The 20,637-nt window shown below is 37.5% G+C and overlaps 1 protein-coding gene across 1 annotated transcript in view; it reads right to left on the reverse strand.

The window, feature by feature from the left end:
* LOC143018789 (uncharacterized) overlaps positions 1-17,362 on the reverse strand; it is a 20,473-nt gene extending 3,111 nt beyond the window's left edge. The window contains exons 1-2 of the mRNA XM_076174368.1: positions 16,159-17,362; positions 1-110 (exon numbers count right to left, since the gene is read on the reverse strand). The exon at positions 1-110 is cut by the window's left edge and continues 340 nt beyond it. Coding sequence (XP_076030483.1) covers positions 1-110; positions 16,159-16,698 — 650 coding nt within the window. The 5' untranslated portion in view covers positions 16,699-17,362. The remainder of the gene's footprint in view (positions 111-16,158) is intronic.
* Positions 17,363-20,637: the final 3,275 nt, after the last annotated feature.

Consider the following 20,637-nt stretch of genomic DNA (forward strand, 5'->3'; position numbering starts at 1 on the left):
TTGCCAGTGATGTAATGTAAGAATTGAGATAATATGCTTGAGTCGTCTTTGTCCTCCTTCGTTTTCTCTGTGGGTTGAGCAACGACAGGAGGTAGTGAAGTGGTGCTTTCCTGGAAAAGAAAGGTTACAGTAACAAAATGTGAAATCACAATGACATACTGGGTACAAATGGTCATTTTATGTTTACTGAACATGAAACATAGAAGAGAACACTGTGAGAATGGATGCATAACCATACTGTTGATATTTAAGTGGTATTTTTTCCCCTCAGTATGCGAGAAAGGTGGGGAGATTCTAGAGATCTTGCATGAAACGGTTCTTATCATTGTGATGGTATGCTCTATGGGAAGGATTTTGATTTCTGGGTGTAGAAGTTCCATAGGGGTTGTTTTAGTGCAACCAGTTCTTTTTCCTTAAATTTTGGGTATTATAGCGCACTGGGGTGTTGACTCCATGATGACATGCAGGGACTCATCAGGGACTCATTTTTTGAGCGCCCGTCAGAACCACATGTCATTCATTTGTGTTAAAGTCTCTATTCATAAAGGAATGGTGATACTTTTGAACAACTCCTGTCCCTCATTTATGGTGTTCCCTTTAACCTCTTCTTTACCACCTCTATGAATTTACCCCCGTGCTGATCCCTCCGTGGTAGTTGGGGATGGGGCTGGTTGGGAGAGGAAACTGCCACCGTGATGCAGTGAGCCATAGAAAACGAATAAGTACGACTCATTGAGGGGACTAAGGACGCCCCGCTCTATATTTTTCTCTTACAACATATTCAGGCATAAGAGGGTCTATAAATCAAAGCGGCCAGAAGAGATTTCTCCTCGTTTTCTCTCTATTTTTGCATAAGGGGACAAAGAGGGAGGTCGCCATGGAGGAGAAGCGGTGGTGCCCTGTTCAGGATGTGATGGGTCTTGGTGCATCGCTGCTGACCCGGGCAGTGGACGGGAGACGGATGATCCTTCATTCATGAGGAACTAAGATGAAAGAGAAATAAATGGGTGACGGATGGGAACGGGGTGAATTGGGGTGTGTGTATGATTGGCTTGCTATCTCCTTTATAAGGGGGAAGGGGCCTTTGGTATGTAGATAGATAAGAAGGTCTGGAAGGAGAACTTCAACCATGAACAAGTGGCACGAGGGATAGAAGACTCCTGTAGAAGGTAACACCTTTACCTTGTTCTACAGGGCTTACATGTCGAACACGTATAAGGAGGGAGAGAGGGCACTTCTCTGCATTGTTAAAGACAACGTTAACCCTACCAACGAGACAAATCGCACAAAACTATTAATTTACTATAAGAACAAGAGAACCAAACACCTCATTATGAAGAACGACAGCTCCCCACGTCCTACCGACATCGTGTGAGTGAGTCTAGTGTATCAGTTCCAGTGTCCATTTGAAGACTATACACCCCAAGATCACTACATCAGACTCACCATAACTCGCCTTTGCAGACGTCTGACGTACCAACTCCCAATGTATCCCTTCCAGTTTTAGATCACAGTAACGGTCGCCTCTTATATGATCTCTCCAAGTGTCTATATGTACCCTCTCCCAGTGTTTACTTTCTGCCTTTATAATCTGACTTTCTTTGTATCTGTCACAGTTGAAGATGCTAACTGAGATTAGTGAAATGTCTTGTTACTTGTTCCACCCATTAGATGGCTACTACCGGTAAGTTATTTTTTTCTTTACCTCTCTTTGATAGAGATGTATTCAGGAGACTTGAAAATCTTGATTGAAAACTCATCAGATCCCAATTTGCCGTAGCATATAATTCAATATGCCTTTAAGAATATATACAACTTAAGATAGTTCAATCTATTAGCGCGGTTGATTTTAACCAATATATATATGTATATATATATATATATATATATATATATATATATATATATGTATATACACATACCATACGTAAGTGGGAGTTAGAAACACAGAAGTCTTAGTTTGAGTTTATTTCTGATTAGTTTCGCAGATATGCTTTCTCAAAGGAATATATACACACATATATATATGTGTGTGTGTGTGTGTGTATGTGCGTGTGTGTGTGTACATGTGTATATATATCACAAAACTCCCACTGTCAGAGTGAAAAAATGGAAAAAGGTAAATAATATATTTCGGCTGTCAACTGCATCCCTCTTCAGTAAAGTAGTCTTAAGTGTGATGTTAAGGCAAAATGCATCCCTCTGTCACGAAGGAGGTGTTTTGGAAATTAATTCAAACAGCCGTTGGTGCAGGCTAGGTAACCTGTATGCGTCATGCGTAGGGTCAGAAGGGAGAGGATAGTTAACCAAAAATCTCACCACTAAACTTAAGATTATGTCTGGAAACCATTATCTTTTCGACATGTTAAAGTTAGGACGTTCTTCAATAAGGGCTGATTCATCAATCTTCCTCCTGAAACCACAACTAGATTTGAACATTAGTTTGGTCTTTCCACATTCAAAATGGTGGTTGTGATTTAACATGGTGGAATACAGCCGAATTTTTTGTACATATTTAACAGACCGGTAATGTTTAACCAATCTATTGCTCAAATATCTCCCTGTTTGTTCCAAGTACATCAGAGCGTAGTTTGGTAGGGTAAGCTGTATCATACATGAAAGTCATTCCATCATAACCTTCCGACGTCCATAATTCTGGCAGTCACGACGACAGATAATATTCAATCAATCAATTAATCAATTAATCAATCAATACCTCTTAACCTTTAGTGAACATTCACATCTCGCTTATGCACAGTATTAGGACAGTGGTAAGCAAATGTGAAACGATCCCTGGGAAGTAAATTGACGGAAGAATGGATGATGTTGCTAAAAGGGGAATCTGCACTTTCAACCCGATTAAATCTACGGGTTGAGATTTTACACCTTCGACCTTAAGACGCTTTTTCGAATTTATGTATTTTGTATTGGTTAACGTCTGACGAATTTATTCGGCTGAGGTGAGAGGGTGTCACTTTGGTGAATGGATTTAGTTTTTGTTTCAGATATCTGAAGCTCTCCTAAAAAAAAAAAAAAAAAAAAAAAAGGGGCATTTCACTCTATTTTCTTTGGTATGCGCCCCACGACGGCATCATTTGAAAAATCACGTGACACGAGAGTCATGAAGACACATGGACAACCTGATTAGAGAATGACTTGATCACGACATCAAATCGTGAGTGGACAGAGGAAGAAGTTTGGTTTGTGTGTGGCGCACATCACCAGATACTCGGAGCCCGAAAGTTCTTGAAACTCCAACAGAAATTTGACTTGAGACAGGTCCTATTAATATGCAACCTAGAATTCCAATTGGGGTTTCACTCAAGAATGTCATCTAGAAAGCGAAATTACGTATCCTTCTCCCATGAGCCCCACCACCACACCGAGTCACTTCGTCCTCTTTCTACAAATTCATACGTGCCTTCCTCCATCGTGCTGTGTATCCTACAACGCACATGTTTTTCATTGTCCTCAACAGCATCCTTCTCGCACAAAGGGGCCCACCAGGAAGAGTAGGAGGAATCACGTGCCCAAGGCTACCCCTAACCTGCTAACTCTCGGCCATTTTCAATTTTGACCTTAACCTCTCCGTAACAGATGTCCTTTTTTTTTTATCCCTGCCACCTGGCTAATTCAATATTGCCTAACGGCAACTACCTGACAGAACAGAAAACAGACTAGAATAAGTAGATAAATAAATGAATAAATAAATAAACAGATTAATAAATAGATAAAGATAAATGAATAAACAAGTAAATAAATAATTAATCAATCGAATAATCAATAAATAGATAAATATATTGATAAATAAATGAATAAATTAATAACTTAATGAATAGATGAATAAATAAATAAATGAAATAAAAAGGTGGGACTGTCTGTCTTCACCTTTTGTACCTAAAGCTAGAGTGCCAGGGGTCCTGTCCTGGCCCTCTGAAAAAACTTTACACCTCTGACCTTCTACAGCAGTTCCACTCACTCAGCAGCCAGACCCTCTCTTTGTCGCATAGGGACGGCACTAAACACATAAGCAGACACAAAACACTGAAAGAAGTTTTGAGAGTAATGGACAACATACTTGACGGTGCACATGCATAGGATTAGAGGTGGCGCGGTGAGATGCAATGGAGTATGTTTTCACCACAGCAAACAACAGGAAATTACGGAAACTTCTCTTAAATACTCGTAGATGACGCCAAGATACCATAGGATGACGTCAGTGTATTTGAAAGCATGGTGGACCTGATCTGGACTATTTTTACTCAGAAAGTGAAGGCTAAGGCTGCGTTAGGACAAGTAAAGCGCTTCATTGCCACTACTGGCTACAAAGCATTGAGTGTATATTGCGCTGCTCAGGCCAATATTTCGTCAATCTCTCAGATCGAGGCAGATGACATGCCCCACAAACAACTACTCATATCAGAAATTTCAGGACGTTGCCCTCCGTTTCATCACAAACTCAAAATGAAGCAATTTAGGAATATCTGGTGAGATTGTTCAATGTGTATATAAGAGAAGAAAGTGTCCCAGTGAATGGTTTGCATGCGTAGTACTAATGCAAATGGAAGATACATAAATATGAATATACTACTTTAGAAGAATCGGTATTTTGAGTGTGGTCGATAAGGTGTCTGGTTATGCATTGATTAAGAGTCTCAAAGGGAGAGCAGAGAGTGTAATAACAGAGAAACGGTATGGGTTTTGGAGACAAAGAAGTTGCATTATATGACACGTATGTGAGAAGTATTTAACAAACCATAATTATATTTTTTGGAGGACTTTCATGGGCTTGGGGAAACATTTTATACAGTTGATAGAGAAACTGTTGAGTGTGTTATAGATTTATGGAGTGGGTAAAATTTATTGAAGGCAGCCAAATATTCTACATAGGTAATAGGGCTGGGTGATAAGGCATATGTGACTGTTGAAAATGGAGAGAGTGAATGATTTAAGATAAACGCTGTGCTGCATCATAGTTGTGTGGTGTCGCCATTGTTATTCAATATGTATATGAATGGGATTGTTAGGGAGCTAAACACAAGTGTTAGGAAGAAGGTTGGGACAAGTAGGTGAAAATGGGAAGAAAGGAAATGAACCAGTTGCTATTTATGGATGACACTGTTCGAGTAGATGATGCTGTGGAGAGACTGAAGCAGTTGGTGATTGAATTTGGAAGGGTATGTGAGAGAAGAAAATTACGAAGTGATGTGGAAAATAAAACTATAAGATGTGCAAGGAATGATAATAGTGGAAGGTTGAATATAATTGTGAAGGTTGAGACGATTGAAGAAGTGGAAATCTTTCAGTATTTGGTGTCGCATGTGACGGTGAAAGGAGGAGTGGATATTGAGGTGAATTAGATAGTAAAGGAAGCCTGGGTGCAATAAAAAGTATTGTGAGAAACAGGTTTTTTGGTGAGGAATGGAAAGAGAATGTTATATGCAGGATTGATCGTATCCACAACACTATGGAACTGATACTTGATAAATAAGGAAGACATAAGGGAAGACTGAATATTTTGAGATGAAGTGTTTGAGCAATTTGATAGGTGTCACAGGAATGGATAGAGTGAGATATGTGAACGTGAGGAAGAGAAATGGGGTTGAAAAGGGAGTTGTGGGATAGGATAGACCAGAGAATGTTGAAGTGGCCTGGACATACAGTAAAAATAATGAAGAAAGGTTAACAGAGTGTACAAACCAGAAGTGGATGGACTAAGCTTGACAGGTGTACCGAGAATGAGGTAGATGGATGGGGTAAAAGGGGGCTTTGGATGTACGTAGAATGTCGCGTAAAGAAAAAGTGCAATAGACAAGGATGAATAAAGGAAGATTGTGAATGGATGAAGGGATGACTAGGAGATACTCTTTATTTTTGTTTAATAAATCATGAAGCAGTGTATGCTTTGACTCGGCGGAAATGGCTTTTGGGGTTTATGAAAAATTTCAGAGGTGTGTGTCTCCGACACTTGTGCTTAGATCCATCATTTATATTTATGTACAGGTTCTATTTTAAGAGTATATATTATGTACCATATTTCATTATGTCTAAAATGCGAAAAGTGAAACCTACCCACTCCTTGCTGCAACCACAAACACCACACAAATAACTATCACGCCTGCAACCATTTCCTTCCACTTCAATTCACTTTCTTTCCGACTTTCTATTACACCAAACCTTGCTTTGGTTTACCTCCCCCAGTGTTTTCCAGTTTTCTGCCTATCCCCACTATTACAACTCCAACTCACTTCCTCATTCTTTTGATAAATAGAGTGAAAGCAGGACCGAGACGCCGGGAGTTGCGGACTCTTGCAAGGTTGAGGTCCGGGCGGGTGCCAGCCCTGGAAACTTGAAAAGAAAAGAGAAAAGACCCAGGAGAACGATAAGGTCGGTCCCTTTGGGTGGATGAGATATCCGGCACTCGCTGTAGGGAATGCGGTGGTGGCAATACAGGGCGAAGTCGCATGTTCGGCGTGGTTCCCGACGGGCCTCAGCCCATCGGCTCCCAGAGTTACCGCTTATCTGAATATATATTCCTGTTGTTAGCCATAAGAGGACGTCTACTAACGTGGATTCAAGATAGAAGAGGTTCTATAGGGAGCAAGACCCCCTTTCTGTCCACACATTGAGTCCTTCTTCAGCCGAATAAAAATGTCTCCCAGATGTGGATAGAATAAAAATTCTGAGAAGTGCTTCAGGAACGAAGGGACTCGAGTCGTTTAGGTTGCACTACAGATGTGCAGGTTAGGTTTAGGCGTTAACAGAGTGTGGCAAAAAGTGTCACCAACACTTGAGAAACAACGCCTTCTCAAGTGAATCCTTACACGACAAGGTTGGGAATCATTTCTGTTGCTTGCTTATCTTCGTATTCCCACTAACTTGCTTATATCTTTCATCTTGTATGAGGACCATACAGCCGATTCCTAGCCCAATTTAGGACAGATTAAGGTCTCTTTTTTCACCCTCTCTTCATCCATGTAGTGAAAGGCAGCCTTTACGTTCATCAACAACCTACCCCATAATCATACTGATCTGTTTACCCTCTGACAAAATATCCCTTATGGACATTGTCAGACATTTCTTCTTTTTGTTTTTGCAATCGTCTCACTTTCTATAGGATAATTAAACGATGGATTTTTTTTTACTATTGCCTATTTCCGATATTATGAAATTTCTGTCATTGAATTTAATTTTCTATTCTTGCTTCCAGGCACATATGTTTTATAAATATTTTCTTTAATAATCTGTAGTCCTCCTTGTCTTTTAGTCTCCTCGTATTTGTCTACAAACATGTTAGCGAAGCTTATTGAAACCCCTATCTCATGATTTGCGTAGATAAGGAACCTCACAGGAACTAGTACTGAACCCTGTGGGACTCAGCTAGTTACGGCCCTTCATCCTGACATCTTATCTTTAACTACTGTTCTCATATATCTGGCATTTAGGAAACCTTTCATTCATCCAAGAAGTTTACCCATAAGTCCTACAGAATCATTCAATTTGCATGGTCGATGGGAAGTACTTTGTCGAAAAACTTATATAAATTTATACACACATGATCCACAACCACCTTCAAAATGATAATCTTTTCAAGGTATGTCACCAACCAAATTTTCATAATTATCTCACATAATTTCGCAATCAAGTTGGTAAGGGACACCGGTCAACAGAACAGTGGTAACTCTTCATTTCCTCCTATTATGGGCTGGTACCACGTTTGTCCTCTTCAAAACCTGCAGCAATATTCCTTTTAGTAAACACACAATTAGAGTGTTTAATATCATATGCAAATTGCTCCCTGCTCTCATTCGCATCTAAGGTCTTTCTCACAGTCAGTGATTCTTCACTTCCATCACTTCAACGTTTATATCCTTTTACTATTACTGCATACATCTCCTTTCACTATAAGATCCTTTCACTATAAGATATCATTCATTAATGAAAATAAACTGGAAACTATAATTGATTATTTCAGCCTGAGTTGCTGTTTCTTTAAACAAAAATTACCATCAACTATCAATCTCGTTGGAATGTCATCTATTACATCACGTCCTTTACCCATTATGTCATCATGTTATCCATTACAATATCTAACGCTCAAGTAAGCCAAGCAGTTATCCTACCTCGGGAGCATAATAACACCAAAGTGCAATGTAGACGTTGAAATTCAGGCCCCAAATGCATCTCTCATACAGATATTTTGGCCGCCAACGTTCTCGTGTACCGGTATTTGATCATGGAAATTTACAGTTTCCTAACCAAAACCAATATATATATATATATATATATATATATATATATATATATATACATATATATACATATATATATATATATGTGTGTGTGTGTGTGTGTGTGTGTGTGTGTGTGTGTGTGTGTGTGTGTGTGTGTGTATGCAAAGTAGACCACTTGGAAAAAGAAACTACAGAAGCAGAGCGCTTGCGTATATTATATCTTCAGTGCACTGAAGATGTAATATACGAAAGCGCTTTGCTCGTTAGTTTCTTTTTTCCAAGTTGTCTAACTTGCATAAGTGAACACACGTACCCGGGTTCTTATTAGCATATAAATATATATATATATATTTATATATACACATACATATATATACATATACATATATATATATATATATATATATATATATATATATATTGAGACATTATGACAAGTTGAAAAAAGTGGCAAAAGAGAGTCACGGGTCTCGTTCCGAGTTTACTCCTGACCGGTTTCGCTTGTAGCTTCGTCAGAGGAATGTTGACACTCCTCTGAAGAAGCTACAAGCGAAACCGGTCAGGAATAAACTCAGATATATATATATACCGTAGCGAGCATAAGTTAAGGGACAGTAAAACACTTTCTGAATAAATCTTTCTTGTAACTTAAGTATTTAATCAAGAGACCTGTAAACTGACACAGATTTACATACACTTCTAGTATGAATTCTGATGAAGTTTCAAAGCAATAGATAGACCGGTTAGTAAATAAGTAGGAGAATAGTATAACAGTTACATTTCCATGTAGTGCAAAAGTTAAGGGACACCATCAAAAAATATCAAGAGTATCAATAATTGGTGAACATACCCTTGTTCTGAATAACCTCATTGCATCGTTTACCACAGGAACCTATTAATGTTCTACAAAACTCCGGAGTCAACTTTTTCCACTCTTCTTCCAAATATTCCCATAGTTTGTCCTGTTTTTCTGGATTTTTGGCTTGCGCACGTTCTCCAATGATCTTCCATACGTTTTCTATTGGATTAAGATCAGGGCTTTGGGCTGGCCAATTCATAACTGATATCCCCGCGTCCCTCAAGAATGTGGTAACGGACTTGGCTTTGTGGCAAGGAGCATTTTCTTGCATGAAAATGGGTGGTTGTGCAGCTGCAGCTCGTAAACTTGGTAGCGCATGCTGTCGAAGTAGCTCCTTGTATACGGCTGCATTTACTGTACCATGCAGGCGAACAAGCGGTCCAGGCCCGGCAGCAGAAATGGCTCCCCACACCGTCACACTACCTCCTCCAAATTTCACTGTCTTTTTGACGCACTTTGGAGACAACCTTTCACCTAATTTGCGTCTGACATACTTTTTTCCATCAGACCCGATCACATTAAACTTGGATTCATCACTGAAATGAACTGTAGCCCACTGTGCGTCCGACCATACAACATGTTCTTGGGCAAACTGAAGACGTAGTTTTTTATTTTTCTTTGAGATCAAAGGCTTCTCAGCAGGAACACGTGCCAACAAACCAGCTTGCTTCAGTCGACGTGAAACCGTAAATCGAGACACTGTGCCACTGGAAGTTTCACCCATCTCGCGAGAAATTTCAGCTGCAGTCTTAAAACGGTCCTGCATGCTCTGTCTCACCATCATTCTGTCCTCTCTCGCATTGGTTTTTTCGAGGTCTGCCGGTCTTTGGCAAAGTTTTAACGTTTCCTGACTGTTTGAATCTAGCTACAATGCGTTGCACGATACTGCGAGATCTCCCTATTGCACGTGAAATCTCTGAAAATTATAATTCATCTTTGTGTAAAGACACAATGCGGTTTCTCTCTGCTTCAGACACTTGTTGACGTTTTGCAGGCGCCATGATGAATTTTAAGGCGTTCCAATAATGTACAAGCTTAAGCTATAATTGGCTTGATGCAGAAAGTCTTATAAATACTTACAAATAAGAGCTAATTTGACATCAACAAGGTTTTTGGTTGCATGTTTTGATGTGTCCCTTAACTTTTGCACTGCATGGAAATGTAACTGTTGTACTATTCTTCTGCTTATTTACTAACCGGTCTATCTATTGCTTTGAAACTTCATCAGAATTCATACTAGAAGTGTATGTAAATCTGTGTCAGTTTACAGGTCTCTTGATTAAATACTTAAGTTACAATAAAGATTTATTCAGAAAGTGTTTTACTGTCCCTTAACTTATGCTCGCTACTGTATATATATATATATATATAATTATATATGCATGTATATATATATATGCATATATATACATATATATATATATATATATATACATATATGTGAGTAAATATATACTGTCTATATACACACATATATACACATATATTTATATACACACACACACCCACACACACATATATATATATATATATATATATATATATATATATATATATATATATTGAGACATTGTGACAAGTTGAAAAAGGTGGCAAAAGAGAGTCACGGGCCTCGTTCCGAGTTTACTCCTGACCGGTTTCGCTTGTAGCTTCGTCAGAGGAATGTTAACATTCCTCTGAAGAAGCTGCAAGCGAAACCGGTCAGGAATAAATTAGGAACGAGACCCGTGACTCTCTTTTTCCATATGTATATATATATGTATATATATATGTATATATATATATATATATATATATATTTATATATATATGTATGTATGTATATATGTATATATATATATATATATATATATATATATATATATATATATATATATATCTATATATATATATATATATGTGTGTGTGTGCAGAAAAAACCACTGGGAAATAAGAAGCTTAGTCCGAACGTTTTCGTCTGTTTAAGACATTATCAAGGAATACACAGTTACAGAGACAAAGGTGGATATATATACATAAAGTAAAAGACAAGCTAGGAACATGGGAAGTACACACAAGATGCTTCACAATCAGGTAGAGCCGATGTTTACATATACGGACGTTTGGTCCATGACGTTACGTCACCCCCGCTTAGTAGCACTTGGAGAAGTTCTTACAATTTTATCAATAACAAAATCATCAAGTTTAAATAATCCTAAACTTTAATTGATATTATGGTCAAAGGTTTGTTTAATATGACTGGATTCGATGATGTTTCTTTCTAATAAGGATCTACAAGAAATTATTACATTCGAATTATCCCAGTCAATAGGATGATTGTGGTCTCTTACATGGACAAAAAGGTCACTGGAACTTTGCCCACTCCTTACACTATATTTGTGCTGATTTATCCTAGTTTTTAAGTCTTTACCAGTTTGGACGATATAAAATTTGTTACATTTAAGGCATGGAATAGAGTAAACACAACCCTCGTTTGCTTCAGGTGAATTTTTAATGAGCTTACTTTTTATAGTATTATTTTTGAAAACCAAGTTGATGTTGAAATGTTTGAGAATATTAGGCAGACCAATTAATTTCTCACTGTAAGGAAGAACCAAAAGGTTCTTTTTGTCAAATACTTTTCTTACGTGTGAGGTGTTATGGAAAGTTTTGTAAGCCATTTTATGAGAAGTGTTTACTAAGTGCTTTGGATATTTTAATTCAGAAGCTATGCTATATATCTTCCTCAGCTCATCATCCAAAAATTCCAGGCTACATATCCTGTAAGCTCTAAGGAACATAGAACTAAAGACAGAAAGTTTTGTCTTCTGATGATGAGCCGAGTAAAAGTGGACATATGATGCGACATTAGTAGGTTTTCTATAAACGTCATATTTAAATTGTTTACCGTTTCGATGAATTAAAATATCCAAAAATGGCAACTTATTCTCTATTTCTATTTCAAAAGTAAATTTGATTGAAGGAACCATACCATTTAGTTTTTCAAGAAATAAATCTAAGTTACGATTAACTGGCCAAAGACACAAGATATCATCAACATATCTTTTCCACACAACTTGTTGGGGAAGAATCCTAGGTAGTAGTTTCATCTCAAAGAATTCCATGTACAAGTTACTAAGTACTGGGGACAGAGGATTTCCCATTGCCATACCAAATTTTTGTACATAGAATTCACCATTAAAAACAAATTTACAATTTACAATACACAACTTAATAAGTTCAATTATGGTTTTAGCTGGAAGTGGCAAGTCATGTTTTGATAATAATTCTTCTTCAAGATATACAAATAAGTCAATTACGGGGACACGGGTGAAGAGAAGAAGAATTATTATCAAAACATGACTTGCCACTTCCAGCTAAAACCATAATTGAACTTATTAAGTTGTGTATTGTAAATTGTAAATTTGTTTTTAATGGTGAATTCTATGTACAAAAATTTGGTATGGCAATGGGAAATCCTCTGTCCCCAGTACTTAGTAACTTGTACATGGAATTCTTTGAGATGAAACTACTACCTAGGATTCTTCCCCAACAAGTTGTGTGGAAAAGATATGTTGATGATATCTTGTGTCTTTGGCCAGTTAATCGTAACTTAGATTTATTTCTTGAAAAACTAAATGGTATGGTTCCTTCAATCAAATTTACTTTTGAAATAGAAATAGAGAATAAGTTGCCATTTTTGGATATTTTAATTCATCGAAATGGTAAACAATTTAAATATGACGTTTATAGAAAACCTACTAATGTCGCATCATATGTCCACTTTTACTCGGCTCATCATCAGAAGACAAAACTTTCTGTCTTTAGTTCTATGTTCCTTAGAGCTTACAGGATATGTAGCCTGGAATTTTTGGATGATGAGCTGAGGAAGATATATAGCATAGCTTCTGAATTAAAATATCCAAAGCACTTAGTAAACACTTCTCATAAAATGGCTTACAAAACTTTCCATAACACCTCACACGTAAGAAAAGTATTTGACAAAAAGAACCTTTTGGTTCTTCCTTACAGTGAGAAATTAATTGGTCTGCCTAATATTCTCAAACATTTCAACATCAACTTGGTTTTCAAAAATAATACTATAAAAAGTAAGCTCATTAAAAATTCACCTGAAGCAAACGAGGGTTGTGTTTACTCTATTCCATGCCTTAAATGTAACAAATTTTATATCGTCCAAACTGGTAAAGACTTAAAAACTAGGATAAATCAGCACAAATATAGTGTAAGGAGTGGGCAAAGTTCCAGTGACCTTTTTGTCCATGTAAGAGACCACAATCATCCTATTGACTGGGATAATTCGAATGTAATAATTTCTTGTAGATCCTTATTAGAAAGAAACATCATCGAATCCAGTCATATTAAACAAACCTTTGACCATAATATCAATTAAAGTTTAGGATTATTTAAACTTGATGATTTTGTTATTGATAAAATTGTAAGAACTTCTCCAAGTGCTACTAAGCGGGGGTGACGTAACGTCATGGACCAAACGTCCGTATATGTAAACATCGGCTCTACCTGATTGTGAAGCATCTTGTGTGTACTTCCCATGTTCCTAGCTTGTCTTTTACTTTATGTATATATATATATATATCCACCTTTGTCTCTGTAACTGTGTATTCCTTGATAATGTCCTAAACAGACGAAAACGTTCGGACTAAGCTTCTTATTTCCCAGTGTTTTTTTCTGCATATTATTTTCACGTGTGCCTTGTGAATTACTGCAATATATATATATATATATATATATATATATATATATATATATGTATGTATATAGATATATGTATATATATGTATATATAATGTATATATATACTGTATATATATATATATATATATATATATATATATATATATAATATTTATTGCTTTTCTTTTTGTTCTTTTCAATATTCCCTCTTGATATCCAAGTTTTTCAAAGGTTTTCATAATGTAGACGACGTCCTCGCAATCATCCCCGAAAACACCAATGTAAATAATAAAGTGAGAATGCTTAACGCAGTCAACAGCGATATTCAGTTCACCGTAAAAGAGGAACAAAACGGACAATTGCCCTTCCTAGATACGTTAATACGACGAGTGGGAAAAACTGTAACTTTCTCAGTATACAGAAAGGAAACAAACAAAGAGGATTTAGTACATTACTTCTCCGCACATGATGATAGGACAAAGAGTGGTATAGTAATAGGATTTTTTCTCAGGGCACTACGAATCTGTAGTAATGAATACCTAGAAAGCGAATTTGATTACATTATGAAAACCTTTGAAAAACTTGGATATCCAGAGGGAATGTTGAAAAGAACAAAAAGAAAAGCAATATATATTTACAATCGCGGAAAGAAAGAGAGAAATTATAAAAATAATACCAATTTTATATCAGTACCTGGCTCAGAAACGTCACCAATAATAGACAAATATTTAACAAAATCAGGTATAAACATAGCTAAAATAACTAACAAGATGATAGGTGATTTAATAAAGACTTCCGAAAAGAGAACCAATTCCGAAAACAGCGTCGTATACAAAATCCCGTGCAATAGTTGCTCAATGGCTTATTTTGGCGAATCGTCAAGAGGATTAGAAAAAAGAATTTATGAACATAAAAACGACATAAAAGCACATAGGACATCTAATTCTTTAGTAGTTCATGCGGAAAAATTCGATCATTTACCAAACTGGAGAGAAGCTGAAGTGCTACATAAAGGTTTTGATAAATTCACTAGAAGAATTGTTGAATCAGCATATATTTCAACTAATAATTCATCGAATCATCGAGGAGGGTTTATCAATTTAGCTAAAGAAACTAGTATTTTAATTCTAAAACACGCCAGAAAGACGACCTTTCCCAAGTGTCCGAAAAGGTAATTAGATTTAGTACATAAACTTCAATTGCAGTTCTACATACACTCTCTGAAGAAGTTCTACGCGAACGAAACGTTAGAGTGTTTAGGGTTCCGAGCCTTCCCCTGTGTTTATGTTCTCCATCATCCAAATAATTTGTCTAAAATACTTATCAATATATATATATATATATATATATATATATATATATACATACACATATATACATACATACAAACATATATATATATATATATATATATATATATATATATATATATATACATATGAATATATACATTAGTATATTTTGGCAGTAAATTTTCTTGTAGACATGTCTTGTTAAAGACCAATACTAAGTCAGTTTCAACTATCTTCTTAGTTGTTTTTTTCATTCTTCTTATATGTTTCTTATAGTCCAGGGGTAGATTAAACACAAGTTTACCGAGATCCATGATATATTGACACTAATTATATAAATACAATCGCAAGCTTTCGGTTGCCTGAAGATGGTTGTATGTAACAACCGAAAGCTTGCGATTGTATCTATATAATTAGTGTCAATATACCATGGAACTCGGTAGACATGTATTTAATCTACCCCTGGACTATAAGAAACATATAAGAAGAATGGAAAAAACAACTAAGAAGATAGTTGAAACTGACTTAGCATTGGTCTTCAACAAGACATATATATATATATATATATATATATATATATATATATATAAATATATATATATACATATATATATAAATATATATATATATATATATATATATATATATATATATATATAATGTGTGTGTGTGTACATGTAAATGTATACATAATGTGTGTGTGTGTTTATTGATATTATCTGGAGCCCAAGGACCACCACCGCCACCAAAATATATTGCATCAGACAAACTTAAAAATGTATTCATAAAAACGCTATCTTAGCTATTTCCTTATGTATACACCAGATATGTGTGGGTGGGTGTTTGTGTGTGTGTGTGCATGTGTATATGAGCCTGAGTGCACATATACATGTACATGCGGGCGTGCATATATATATATATATATATATATATATATATATATATATATATATATATATATATATATATATATATATATGTGTGTGTGTGTGTGTGTGTTTGTGTGTGTGTGCGTGCGTGCGTGGGTGCCTGCATGCGTGCGTGTATATGTGTGAGTGTGTCTCTGTTTTTTCTTCTTTACCTTCTTTTGCTGTCCTAGGTCATCAGATTGAAAACTCGGACGCAACGTCGTGTGAACAAAGCCTCCAGGCAACTTGGAAGGCGTTGTCGTTTTCTTTGGCAACTCTACACTGTTGGTGACACTAATTTTAGGAGGCTGCGTGGTCGTGGGGGTATTCTGGTGCCAGTTATTGTACTCCTTGTCCGGGGCTGGCTTTGCGAGAACGAAGTCCTCCTTGTCATTCTTGTCTTTTCCCCTGATGCCCCCGTTACTGGACAAGTCCTCAGGGCTTAGTCCTTCCGACTCTTTCATGATGATGCCCTCGTTCTTGGGGTCCCACACCCAGACAGGTTGTTCTTCCTTGGCGTCAGTCTTCTTGAGGGTGAGAGGCAGGACGATAGCCAGAGTGGTCCCTATGACCATGATCACCGTGAACGTGATGGCTGTGACCCGACAGTCGTGCCCATCACGTGGCGAAGGCAATGTCGAGATGTACGTGTGCTTCTCCTCGCCTTCGTCCTGAGGGAGGGACGTGTAGGTCACTTCGTTCTGGGACATCATGGTGCTGACGTGGACTGAGGAGTACGCTGGGAACGTCGTCCACGCTGGTCTCCGGGTCGATGCTCTTGGACAACCGGTGCTAGACTAAGATACGCAAAGAGTCTTCAGATCGTCGTTTCGTTGATATGAAAGCCTCAGCTCAACACCTCACGAGGCTTGGAGACCCGTTCCTTGACAAGGATCGTCAACCCACGGGCTCTTTGGTCACGCTGACAATCTATGGACACACCAACGCCAAAACAACCATATGTTTTAATCCACAGTATCTCCACCACAGCTGCGAACTCAATAACACTCCAGCAGCAGCATAATCTCTCCACTACCTCAATCAAATCCTACGTTGTGACTGCAGAACCACTTCTTACCACAGACTATGCAGCAGCAATCCACACGTGGTATATGCTTTATACTGCACACCTTATCAGTTAACCTACTTCATGACCACCGCAACACACGCACAAAGTATGCTCAAAGCCACATTTCCCCCTTCACGTAGTCCTAGATCGTTCTCGACTTCAAACACCGCACCGAGCACGCGCGCACGACAAGGAACAGAAACACTGTACTAATAGGACTTAAAAGTGCCCCCTTGAAGGCCAATCGCAGGGAGTGAGTGTGTGTGTGTTAACAGTCGCTAGGAAGACTCGAGTACGTTTCGGTGCGATGTTCTCGGACACTGAATCACTGGAGCTTAGGATGGCGTGGTGCACACTTGCGGCACAAGTGATGGCTCATCATCTGCACCTGTGTATGAAACACACACGTGAGAACATGTGCGTGAAGGTTTATTCCTAAAGACGTGTCTAGGTTGTTGTAGAACTGTATCGTTTCTTTTTCAGCGAGCTCTGTGAACGCATTAACACAACCTCATAAAGTTGTGAACATTTTATGGGCATGGAAGAAGAAACATACTCTCATTACGCCACTATTCATCAAAACCACGAGATAATAAGGCAGTCATATCATTGTGTGCCTGTGTGTGTGCCTGTGTGTGTGCGTGTGTGTATGCATGTGTGTGTGTGTGTGTGTGTGTGTGTGATTCACTACGGTCTTGGATCACGTGCTGTGACCTTACACGTACACACATACACAACTACCCGCCCACGAGTTGGAGTAACGCCTCGCAGCGTAGCGGTAATGAAATTATTTCAACCCTGGTTGGGATTCGAACCCGGACCGCCGTAGTGGCGACCGGGAACTATACCAAGTGCGCCATCGAGCCGTGTGTGTATGTGTGTGTATGATTCACCATTGTCTTGGATCACGTGTTGGACTCGTTATCGACAGCTAATTCCCTCCTGGAAGAGAGCTCAGAGCTCATATATGACCGATTTATGGATAATGTGTGTGTGTGTGTGTGTGTGTGTGTGTGCGTGTGTGTACATGCGTGCACATTAGATCATGATTCGTCTCCTAATAAATGTGAGCACAAGTGCGCTTGGCCAAGTGCAAAATGTGAATACATATACACTCGTGGACGGCATAGAAGTCGAGGAAGAGTTAGTGTCTACAAATGCTCGAGATTCCTCTTTCTTTCACTCTGAATATGTACAATCAAGTACGCCTGCACACAAGCAAACACACACACACGCACGCACACACACACGCACACGCTCACATACACGCACACACACACGACCAAGACCAAGTGAATACACACGCACACGCACACACACATTTCCAATATATAATACATACATTACATAAACGCGCACATACGAACGCAATACATCCACACATATGCATACAAACACATACTGTACATTTGCGGGCACGCACACACGCACACGCACACACACATACACACGCGCGCACACACATACGCACACACACGCACGCACACACGCGCGCGCACACACACACACACACAGACACACATACACACACACACACTTTTTTTTTTGTCGGCAGTTCCATGTATTTGATCTTCAATTCACGATCGATGGAAATAGCAGCCAGTTCTTCTTTTGTTAATGCTAAACCAAAATCATCTGAACTTTCGATGAATGATTTTCGAATCCAATTAAGCTATGGAAAATAACTCAATTTACCTTTTAAACTTGTCAAATGTTCAACTATTATTGGAATTGTATTATTTATGCGTCTTACCAAAGGAAATATTTCCTAATTACCTTTGCTAGCTTTTCTTTTTCAAATCGGTAGTTTCTTTTCTTGAATGCTTTCATTCTGTTTGTATATATGTGATAATATTTTCTCTTTTCCCTTATATGCTAGTATTAAAAAAAAAAACTGAGCTGATGAAATATATCGGCCAAATACTCTAACTTGGTAGTCTAAAATTTGTACCGAAGGCCACAATTTTTTTTTTGCTTAACTTAAAAAAAACGCAAGAAGCTCTTGTCGTAGCTCAATACTGTACACGGATTTTCCCCTTGTCAGACTGTACAAGCAGCCGTCTATGTTATGAATCCACATCAATACAAGACTGCTCGAACTAACGCGATTTGACAGGTCTAGTTTTAACAAAGTTTACCATCTCAACAACTTGATCTAAAACTTCTCTTAATTTATCTCCCAATGTTCTTGCCATCAAGGTCTCTCCGCGAAGAAAGCAGTGCATTAACCTTATGATGACATTCTCATTTTTTTTTTACAAAGGCCAACACACGAATTCCATGATAACTGCCATTTGTCAAGGTAATTACCTAGAATATTAAAAACACCTTCACCTTGCGTAGTCACACCTAATTCTTTGCGAAAAAGAATCTGATTTACCATTTGATCTTCACCAATAAAACGAATGAATACTAAACGTCGCGGTTTGTTAGTAATGTCTGTTGACTCATCAAATCGCAATGCAAAATTGCACAGAAGTTTATTATTCATACATTTATCTCGATATCAGAAGACGTCTTGAATGCACATCGTTAGAAAGTGTGATTTTACTTATTTCCTTTGCTGCTTCATTTCCCAGCAGCTTCTCGACTTACCTAATGCATGTTTTTTTCATATTTTATGTCAGCAGTTCTGAGACTTCATACAAAGCAATTTGAGCTTTCTTAGAAACCGACATTACACTTTAAAAATAATTTGCCACTTTTGTTTGCCCTTCCGATAATTAATCTTTTAAGATTTGCAGATTTACCTGGTAAATGAGTGTTTAATTTTAAGTTGTTTTATTAGGTCGTTGGGAAGCAATGTTTGACATTTTACATCCACATACTAAACGTAGCGGCAAAGGATGGTCTTTGTTTTCGGTTGCGGTTTTGTTTTCTTACTGGAAGTTTCCTACAATTAAGTTTGCTCACTTCCGTAATCACATTCATCAGTATCACGTTTCATTTTAAGAAATCTATCCATTCTATGTGGGTGTATGTGTTTATGTATTTATCTGAAAATAACAAAAATATTTTAATACGATATATAATGCGCTGCAAACAATAACAACTCTTATGCACAGTTTCCTAAATAAAAGTGAATGTTTCCATAATATGTTTACTTTATAGCAAGTCTTATACGGTTATAAGATATAATCATATAAATCATACAAGTTTTAAATAAGTTTTTATATCAGAGAATGGAATAAGTGCCATTAAAAACATAGCAGTTTCAACGTCTGTTACTGCTACAGTATCGCACAGCTTTACCTGATCCTGCGCAGTATGTGTCTGGGAAATTGATTACGGTTTTATTTCATTTTTTCATATTCTAGATATTCTTGAGTCGCTATTTACAAGATTCCTTGGTGTCAAAGTTATTTTGTTATTTTCATTTGTTCATAACGAAAATAGAATAATTTTACTAAAACTTACCAGTCTAAGAGAAAAATGATACCGATATACTTTATAGGCGACCAAGGTATCCAGCGGCCGTTATTGTACGTTAGGCTACGCGGTGAGTCAGTGTTTGAAAATTGTGCTAATCACAAATAGCTTTCGAACTTCAGGTGCTAGGCAATTGTTCAGGTCGTACTTTCAT

The sequence above is a fragment of the Oratosquilla oratoria genome, chromosome 35 (assembly GCF_046742065.1).
Source record: "Oratosquilla oratoria isolate Oo_2021 chromosome 35, ASM4674206v1, whole genome shotgun sequence".
NCBI classification, from domain to species: domain Eukaryota; kingdom Metazoa; phylum Arthropoda; class Malacostraca; order Stomatopoda; family Squillidae; genus Oratosquilla; species Oratosquilla oratoria.